General features: G+C 27.8%; 1 protein-coding gene across 1 annotated transcript in view; it reads right to left on the reverse strand.

Annotated features, from left to right (window-relative positions):
* Positions 1 to 6,710: 6,710 nt before the first annotated feature.
* The window catches only part of LOC111717709 (uncharacterized), a 17,929-nt gene continuing 14,016 nt past the window's right edge, over positions 6,711 to 10,623 (reverse strand). The window contains exons 8-10 of the mRNA XM_023493187.1: positions 10,117 to 10,185; positions 7,499 to 7,582; positions 6,711 to 6,731 (exon numbers count right to left, since the gene is read on the reverse strand). Coding sequence (XP_023348955.1) covers positions 6,711 to 6,731; positions 7,499 to 7,582; positions 10,117 to 10,185 — 174 coding nt within the window. The remainder of the gene's footprint in view (positions 6,732 to 7,498; positions 7,583 to 10,116; positions 10,186 to 10,623) is intronic.

Genomic DNA, 10,623 nt, shown 5'->3' on the forward strand with positions numbered 1-10,623 from the left:
AAAGCCTAGATTTTCAAATTTTACAAAATTAAATAATTTAAGATAAAAATATTTTAAGATTACATATTTAAAGTCTGATTGGTCATAAACCTTCCCTAGGGCCACGTGAGGTCCTACACAAAATTTTGGGCCTGATCGGTTCAGCCGTTTTGACGTTTATTGGATAAAAACAAACGCTAAATTTATAAATAGATAACAAGCAGTTTTGAAGCTTAACAAAAACACTTTTACCTGAAGATAAGACACAGTTTCCGATTTCTGATGTTCACGACTATGTTCTGACTGAAGGACAAAATATTAAGTAAAAAAATTTGAAATATTTAATTTGTCAAAAATATCAAAGCTCTGAGCTTCCGTCAATTTTTCACATTAAAAAAATTATTGAATTGACAAAAATGAAATCCAACCAGCTCTATACGATCATATGGGCCAGCCAAGTAATTTTTATGGGACAATTCGTTTAAAAGAGGAACTTACCATGCCCAATTTACAACGGTACATTTCAAATTATGATTTTTTCCCCAGTGTTGATAAAAAAGGTTTACAGGGTATACCGTTGTAAATTCAGATATCTGTTTTTTTACCGCAAAAGTATGGAAAAATCGCATAAAAATAAGAAAAAGGTTTTTAATTGAATTTAATTTTCCTGAATATAACAGTTTTAGATCTACTGCTGGGTCGAGACAGTTTAGAGAACACAAGTCCGACCATAAAAGCCTAAAATAAAGAATACAAATAATATAACTTTTTATTCTTTTAGATTATTATAGACAAAATCTTAAGTGTTAGATTAAAATAAAGAATACAAATAATATAACTTTTTATTCTTTTAGATTATTATAGACAAAATCTTAAGTGTTAGATTAAGGTAAAATGCGTAAACACGATAAATAAAGTCTGATATGGGTTCTTTCTCAAAACTATCAATGTTTCTGTTTTAAAGAACTAAAATCTTTTATCGCGAAAACTTCAAAATTGTGTTAACGATTGGGTTTCCGGAAAATTTAATACAGAAGTATTCGACGAGGGGGGAAAGGCAAGCAAGTATATGTTTGTGAGTAAATTGCGGGATGGAGGCATATGGGCTCCTTCCCCCCTCATTCGACAGAATTCCTGAAGTATATAATGAAGAAAACGAAATTATCGATTTTAGCATTGATTTATTGACAAATTTATTTTGAGAAATATGTTCCTAACCATCTAATTAGAATACTGTATAGGTTTTGGAAAATGAGAAGTACTCATTTCCTCCTTTACTCCACAGGTTNATGGTCATTACTCATTGTTAAATTTTCTTGTCGTCAATGTAGTATGTTAAGATCTTAACGAAATCTAATGTGGAAATGACATTTTTTATAAGTAAAAATTTTTATTGTCCATACCATTTTTTTCTATTAAAAAAAACATCTAATTTTAATGTCATTGACTATTACTTTAGAATTTAGAATCATTTAGAATATGTTGACTTAAAATTTGAAATATCTGATTCCGACGTATCTGCACAGTGCACATTTTAATTATTTTCATGAAAATTTAAAAGATATTCAATTTTAAAATCAACCATTTTTTAAAAACAAAAACAAAGTAACAACTCTTTCCTCCATTATAAAGTCGGTCCGGTTTGGCGCTTAAAAACTTGTTCAGAATGTCTTCATCGTATTTTAGGAAATTAACTCATAATATATATATTTTTTATTCTAACCAGTTGTGTGTGAGTGAACTTTACTGAAGTAACCGAAGTAAAAGTTTACTGACTGTATAGGCATCTGCAAAATGCCGCAAAAACTTTTACTATCATAAAAATAGTCGTCTTTACACAAGTGCACACTAATCAATAGGGAATGTATTTTTTTTTTTAAGGGAAGGGGTCAAGGCAACTGGAACTGTTACTTGTAGAGGCAGCAAATGGAGTAACCCCTGCTATTCAGGGCCTGAATATAAATTCAGGGGTAATTACCCCTAGAATTCTAGGGGGGGTATTTACCCCCAGGATTCTAGGGGGGGGGGGGTAAATAACCCCAATGTCCGCCACTGAGTCAGACAAGGAGCATTTTCTTCACCTGTGCTATTTTGTATAAACTTTGACAAAGTTATCAAGTTATTACACTGTTCAATGATTGGATGCCAAATCCAGGGTGTCTATATGGGCATCTGGGTATATGCAGATGATATTATTCTGCTTTCTCCTAGCAGAACATATTTACATTATACCATATCCTGTACAGTGTATTTACATTATACCATATCCTGTACAGCGTACATAATATATATGTTAAGTATAAGGAAAACTAATTTATTCAAAACGTTTTTTTCTTCGCAATATATCTTCAATAAGATGATACAACATAGAAGATTACAATCTTCCGCGCAATTTACTTTATTTTGATTAACTGAACAGTAAATGTACAAAGTAAATGTACAAAGTAAATGAACAAAGTGAATAAACGAAGTAAATATACAAAGTAAATGTACAAAGTAAATGAACAAAGTGAATAAACGAAGTAAATATACAAAGTAAATGTACAAAGTAAATATATAAAGTAAAATATACAAATTAAATATGCAAAGTAAATGAACAAAGGAAATGTACAAAGTAAATGTGCAAAGTAATTGTAAAAAGTAAATATATGGAGTAAATATACAATGTAAATATACAAAGTAAATATAAAAAGTAAATGTACAAAGTAAACATACAAATTGAATATACTAAGTAAATATACAAATAAATACAGTAAATATACAAAGAAAATGTACAAAGTAAATTTTCAAAGTTAATAAACTAAATAAATATACAAAGTAAATGTACAAAGTAAATGTACAAAATAAATATACAAAGTAAATATACAAAGTAAATAAAATAGGTAAATGTGCAAATTGTGGAAGACGATGCCCGGCCGCGTTAAACAAGTTCCACAAGATTCAACAGAATGAGATAGAACAAATACGGGGCATAGTACTGATAAACATCTACACGTGTGATATCGATATTGACTCTAGTTCTGAACCCTCTAGTAATAAGTTATAAGAAATATATATACTGGAAGTTATTTATGCGTTTTTATTAGAGTCTGACTCACATCCTCTATAAAATTAAATATACAAAGTATATGTGCAAAGTAAATAAACAAGGTAAATATACAAAGCAAATGTACAAAGTAAAAATACAAAGTAAATGTACAAAGTAAATATAAGAAGTAAATATACAAAGTTAATGTACAAAGTAAATGTACAAAGTAAATACAAAGTAAATGTACAAAGTAAATATAAGAAGTAAATATACAAAGTTAATTACAAAGTAAATGTACAAAGTAAATATAAGAAGTAAATATACAAAGTTAATGTACAAAGTAAATGTACAAAGTAAATGTACAAGTTAAAATATACATAGTTAAATTTATAAAGTTTATAAATAATTTAAATATACAAAGTATATATACAAAGTAAATGTACAAAGAAAATATACAAAGTGAATGTACAAAATAAATATACAAAGTAAATATACAAATTGTACAAAGTAAATATACAAAGTAAATATACAAAGTAAATGTACATAGTAAATGTACTTAGTAAATATAAAAAGTAAATATACAAAGTAAATGTACAAAGTAAATAAACAAGGTAAATTTACAAAGTAAATCTACAAAATAAATGTACAAAGTAAATGTACAAAGTAAATGTACAAAGTAAATGTTCAAAGTAAATGTACAAAGTAAATATTCAAAATAAATGTACAAAGTAAATGTACAAAGTAAATGTACAAAGTAAATATTCAAAATAAATATAAGAAGTGAATATAAAAAGGAAATGTACAAAGTAAATGTACAAAGTAAATGTTCAAAGTAAATGTACAAAGTAAATATACAAAGGAAATGTAGAAAGGAAATGTACAAAGGAAATGTACAAAGGAAATATACAAAGGAAATATACAAAGGAAATGTACAATGCGGAAATGTACAAAGGGGTTTTAAATCTGAAAATATTCAAAACTATGGCATTTTTATTGCTGCCATCAAATTTTTCAAGGAAAATCATATTGGGGTGCAGGGGGGTTTTTAAATACTCGCCCTTGTTTTTGCCCATTTTAGTTCAGCCCGCCATATTCTGCTACATAAACACATACTTGGTACGGAGTTGGAACGGTTTTGACTATACCGATATCCTTGTACTGGTTCAGATCATGCAACTCTTGAACTAATGTATATATCTATAATATGCTGTGTCTCTAGTGTATATACCTATAGTATGCTGTGTCTCTAGTGTAAATACCTATAGTATGCTGTGTCTCTAGTGTATATACCTATAGTATACTGTGTCTCTAGTGTATATACCTATAGTATGTTGTTCTCTAGTGTGTATACCTATAGTATGTTGTTCTCTAGTGTATATACCTATAGTATGCTGTGTCTCTAATGTATATATCTATAGTATGCTGTGTCTCTAGTGTATATACCTATAGTATGCTGTGTCTCTATTGTATATATCTATAGTATGCTGTGTCTCTATTGTATATACCTATAGTATGCTGTGTCTCTAGTGTATATATCTATAGTATGTTGTTCTCTAGTGTATATATCTATAGTATGCTGTGTCTCTAGTGTATATATCTATAGCATGCTGTGTCTCTAGTGTGTATATCTATAGTATGCTGTGTCTCTAATGTATATATCTATAGTATGTTGTGTCTCTACTGTATATATCTATAGTATGCTTGTGTCTCTAGTGTATATACCTATAGTATGCTGTGTCTCTAGTGTATATATCTATAGTATGCTGTGTCTCTAGTGTATATACCTATAGTATGCTGTGTCTCTAATGAGAAAAGAAAAGCTGCTGAGAACCCATCAACAGCCAAAATACAGGGCATATAGTCAGTATCTAGAAACAGAAACAATTTGTACTTTGGAAAAGGAATTGAGTCTTTGCCACAAATTCAGTTTTTGTAAAATCTATATCTTTGCAACCTTATGTTGTAAACCTTTGATATTTTAAACTTTTTTTGCAAATTTTGGTAATTACCAGATAAAACATTTTCCTCTGGTCACAAGTGAATGTAAAACTTGTTAACATTTCACTGTCACGTAGAAAGGGATTAACATTTTACTGTCACGTAAAAAGGGATTAACATTTTACTGTCACGTTAAAAGGGATTAACATTTTACTGTCACGTAAAAAGGGATTAACATTTTATTTTCACGTAAGAAGGGATTAACATTTCAATGTCACGTAGAAAGGGATTAACATTTTACTGTCACGTAAAAAGGGATTAACATTTTACTGTCACGTAAAAAGGGATTAACATTTTATTTTCACGTAAGAAGGGATTAACATTTCACTGTCACGTAAAAAGGGATTAACATTTTATTTTCACGTAAGAAGGGATTAACATTTCACTGTCACGTAAAAAGGGATTAACATTTTATTTTCACGTAAGAAGGGATTAACATTTCACTGTCACGTAAAAAGGGATTAACATTTTATTTTCACGTAAGAAGGGATTAACATTTCACTGTCACGTGAAAAGGGATTAACATTTTATTTTCAAGTAAGAAGGGATTAACATTTCACTGTCACGTAAAAAGGGATTAACATTTTATTTTCACGTAAAAAGGGATTAACATTTTACTGTCACGTAGAAAGGGATTAACATTTTACTGTCACATAAAAAGGGATAACATTTTGGTGTCACGTAGGAAGGGATTAACATTTCACTTTCACGTAGAAAGGGATTAAAATTTCACTGTAACGTAAACAGGGATTAACATTTTACTGTCACGTAGAAAGGGATTAACATTTCACTGTCACTTAAAAAGGGATTAATATTTTGCTTTCACGTATAAAGGGATTTACATGTTATTGTCACGTAAGACGGGATCAACATTTTACTGTCACTTAAACAGGGATTAACATTTTACTGTCACGTAAAAAGGGATTAACATTTTACTGTCACGTAAAAAGGGATTAACATTTTACTGTAACGTAGAAAGGGATTAACATTTTACTGTAACGTAAAAAGGGGAGAAAATGAACGGAATGGAAAAATTACGTTATCCTTCTCAATAATTCGTACATTACACTCTTTAGACAAAAGATTACTTAAAATTACGATTAAAGTTACTTTAAAGTGTCCTACTGTTTAAATTCTCTTCCAAGAAATCGTTATGGAGAAAGCTGATGACGTAATAAATGACTGCAAAGAAGAGCCAGCTAAAGTAGAAGCTGGCAGCAAACATCATCACCAGGAACCCCCACTGAGAATCTAATAAAAACAATTTATCTTCATTTTTTAATGAAAATTAAGATGCTTAATTAGCAGATCGTTAAAAAAAGGTTTTTCCATTTAAAAGAGGCTCCATCAATATCCAACAAGTGTTGAATAGTTTAATTCTTTATAAGTTTGATTTGAACATATAATAAAGTTATTTTCGCGTGTCCGAACATTCAAAGCTCTTGTTTGTTTTGAATGTCCGGATATTTAAATATCTGGTTAGTTTCTCTAATATGGACTTTTAAAGCTCTAGATAGTTTCTCTAATCCAGACATTTAAAGCTCTAGATAGTTTCTCTAATTCAGACATTCAGAACTCTAGATAGTTTCTCTAAACCAGACATTCAGAGCTCTAGATATTTTCTCTAATCCAGACATTTAAAACTCTAGATAGTTTCTCTAATCCAGACATTCAGAGCTCTAGATATTTTCTCTAATCCAGACATTTAAAGCTCTAGATAGTTTCCCTAANAATAATAATAATAATAATAATAATAATAATAATAATAATAATAATAATAATAATAATAATAATAATAATAATAATAATAATAATAATAATAATAATAATAATAATAATAATAATAATAATAATAATAATAATAATAATAATAATAATAATAATAATAATAATAATAATAATAATAATAATAATAATAATAATAATAATAATAATAATAATAATAATAATAATAATAATAATAATAATAATAATAATAATAATAATAATAATAATAATAATAATAATAATAATAATAATAATAATAATAATAATAATAATAATAATAATAATAATAATAATAATAATAATAATAATAATAATAATAATAATAATAATAATAATAATAATAATAATAATAATAATAATAATAATAATAATAATAATAATAATAATAATAATAATAATAATAATAATAATAATAATAATAATAATAATAATAATAATAATAATAATAATAATAATAATAATAATAATAATAATAATAATAATAAATAATAATAATAATAATAATAATAATAATAATAATAATAATAATAATAATAATAATAATAATAACAATAATAATAATCATATAATAATAATATTAATAATAATAATAATAATAATAATCTTAACAATATTAGCAAAGATACTCTTATTTAGGGGGGTCAGCCTCCCAATCCCCGTGGTCAAACTTCTTAATACTTATATCTGTATAATTATTTTCTTATTATCATTAATACTATATTCTACCTTAAAATGTGTAACTGTTGTAATCTTTCTTTTAGAAGTTTGTAGCAGATGAGTTCTGTTACTGAACCCGAGCTCATAATCATCCTGAAAAAGTAAAGGAATTGAGTTTTTGTCACAACCTAAATTTTTTTAATTTCTAAATCTCTGCAACTAGTTGGTATAAACCTTTGATATTTCAACAGAAGGAATAGTTTGAAATATCTAAGGTCTACGACATTGGGCTGCCAAGATATAGGGATAAGAATATTTGAGTTTGTGGCAAAAACTCAGTTCCTTTACAATCAATATAGACTATCAACGAAACTTCAAGTGAAATCCCGAATATTGAGAACAGTATTTCGTATGATTATAAAGGAAACCTACAAATAAAAAGATATAACAGTCAAATTATGATAGGATTCATAGATTTGTTATTTTCTAAATATTATCTTTTTAAACTTTGATTCAAATACCATGTCAGGTGTATTAACGTTTTTTATAACTCAGACACAGTTTTATATCAATTTCTCGAGACCCTCTTTCATTTTACCGTAACAGTCCCTTTAAAGAGCATGAACTCTCCGCTAAAACCCACTTTTTCAATTGTGCATGCATAATTTTGATTTGCCTGATACTTTATTAAAAGTTGATAATTCTTCGAATTAAAAAAATTATCCCCCCCCCTGAAAAAATTAACCCCCCCCCCTAAAAAAATTATCCTCCCCCCCCCAAAAAAAAAAAAAGTGATTTAAATAATTTTGCTTATGCGTCCTGTAAGCATTATTGTTGTAAGAATTATGTTTTAAATAATTTAGCATTATTGTTTGTAGTATGAATATAATAAAGATGGAAGTACTATCTTTAATGATCATTTCAAAAATTTGTCAAGTGTCACGTAAATTTAAAAGTTATAAATAACTGCATGAGTTGTTGAGTAGAGATCATGAAGATTTATGACTTTTTTCATTTACAATATAGTGGGATAGCTGGAGTCAAACTCTATATAGACAAGATGTATAGAAACAGGAAGGTATATCAACATGGAGGGGTTTTCTGTAGGATTTAAAAGAATAATTTTTTTTTTGTAAAAAAATTGCATTCTTAAGGTAATAATCCTCTTATTGAATCTTGTATATGAACAATAATATATGATTTTATAAAATCTATTTACAAAATTGCAAACATGATATTTCATCATTTTGTAAACACAATAAAAACTGAGGGGACCTACGATTAGTAAACAATGCAGTACACGAGGGAGGGAAGGCCAAGCGGCCATAAACCCGGTGAAAAATCTCCGAACCCTGTGGAATGGTCTCCGAACCCCGTTGAGGAGGTTTTTTGAAAAAACGTTACAGGAATCAGCAACATTAATAACGTTTGGTTTGTGAAAGGGCTATCTATCTATCCTGGTAAATTTCGAAAACCTTTAAAAAGTGAGGCATGCACAAATCACAATTACTATAATTGAAACCTACATTTGATCAATATTGCCTGAGACAATGTCGTTTTTTCAAAGTGTTTTATTTTGATACTTTTTTTCATTTTTTTATGAAGAAAGAAATGCGCAATTGACTTGAAATGTCCGAAAGATGACTTGAAATTACGTTTTCACTTTGAAGTCTCCTAAAGCAAAATTCCAATGTTAAATAATGTTAAATAGGTTGTAGTGGAGAATTCAATAAATTTGAATTTCAGAAGAAATGATAAAAATTCACTTTTCACTTATTGATAAATTATTTCTTTTCGTGGTTTTTCAAAATTTGAAGAAAATCAAAAAATTCATAAATCTTCCCTGGGGTCATGTGAGGTCCCAAACAAAATTTGGGCCCGATCAGTTCAGCAGTTTTTACGTTTATTGGATACAAACGGACACACAAACACCCAGAAAGACAAGCAAAGTATATAAATAAATAATTTTTATTTGTAAACTAATAAGTCTAGAATTCGAAGGATTTTTTAAAGATGGAAAACAAAACGTTAACTATTAAAAAATAATTTTTAATTGGAGAGCACTATGAATTGAAGAGTACTTTTAATTGGAGAGCACTATAAATTGGAAGGCACTATTAATTAAAAAATTCTGTAAATTGGAAAGTGTTATGAATTAAAAAGTACTATGAATTGAAAATTGTAAGATAGTCCAAAAATTTGTCACCTTTTCAAAAAAAAAACTTCACTAATTTTGATGCTAATGCTTGTGCTTGCTGCGTAATAGGAAAAACAACAAAACAGCTTAGCTTATCATGTTTTTTAAACAAAAAAAAATTTCATGAACGATCGTGTTGTTCATGAAACAAACGATGGACGAACGGTTTGGATCGTTCATAGAAATGAAAAAAAAATCGTTTTTTGAAAACGAATGAATAATACTATTTAGAATAGTTTGAAAAAACTTGAAAAAAACTATCGTTTTTATTTACTGAACAAACAAATTTCTAAAAGGTTTTAACAAAAATGTTCGTTTTTACTGGAAGAACGATTTTCGAATAAACTTTTAAAAAAATGACTATCTTTGTTTTTACTAAAAAAAATGAAAGATTTTATTGAAAGAACGATTTTGCTGACGATCTCTAGATACTATATGTATTTAACAACAGGTAAAAAAAACCTTTATAATTTGAATTTGTTAAACTTACATCAACTCCATTATGAGAATAATGTTGCTTTATTCCTCCTTTCCTTGTCTCTTCACTAGACGTAAAACCCTGAAAAAAATATTGAAAAATTCCCCAAAAATAAAAATTAAATACACAAATTCTCCCAAGAATAATATAATACTGTAGATTTATAATAACTTTCACCTCGACAGTTCAAACAAATTCGACTAAAAAACTATTAACTTTATTTAGAGCTATTTGATAATCCCATCCTGCGGTTAATACATGCAGATATTTTTTGTATTCCCTTCTAATGTCGGACCTCTATATTCAAATATTTAGAAAATAACAAGAAGTACATCGTATCAATGTAATGTGGAAGACGATGCCTGGCCGCCTTAAACAAGTTCCACAAGATTCAACGGAATGAGATAGAATGGATACGGGGCATTGTACTGACGGACAGTCTACACGTGTGATATCGAGATAGACTCATGTTCTGAACCCTCTAGTAATAAGTTATAAGAAATATATATACTGGAAGTT

This window comes from Eurytemora carolleeae, unplaced genomic scaffold (assembly GCF_000591075.1).
Source record: "Eurytemora carolleeae unplaced genomic scaffold, Eaff_2.0 scaffold767, whole genome shotgun sequence".
Lineage (NCBI taxonomy): Eukaryota > Metazoa > Arthropoda > Copepoda > Calanoida > Temoridae > Eurytemora > Eurytemora carolleeae.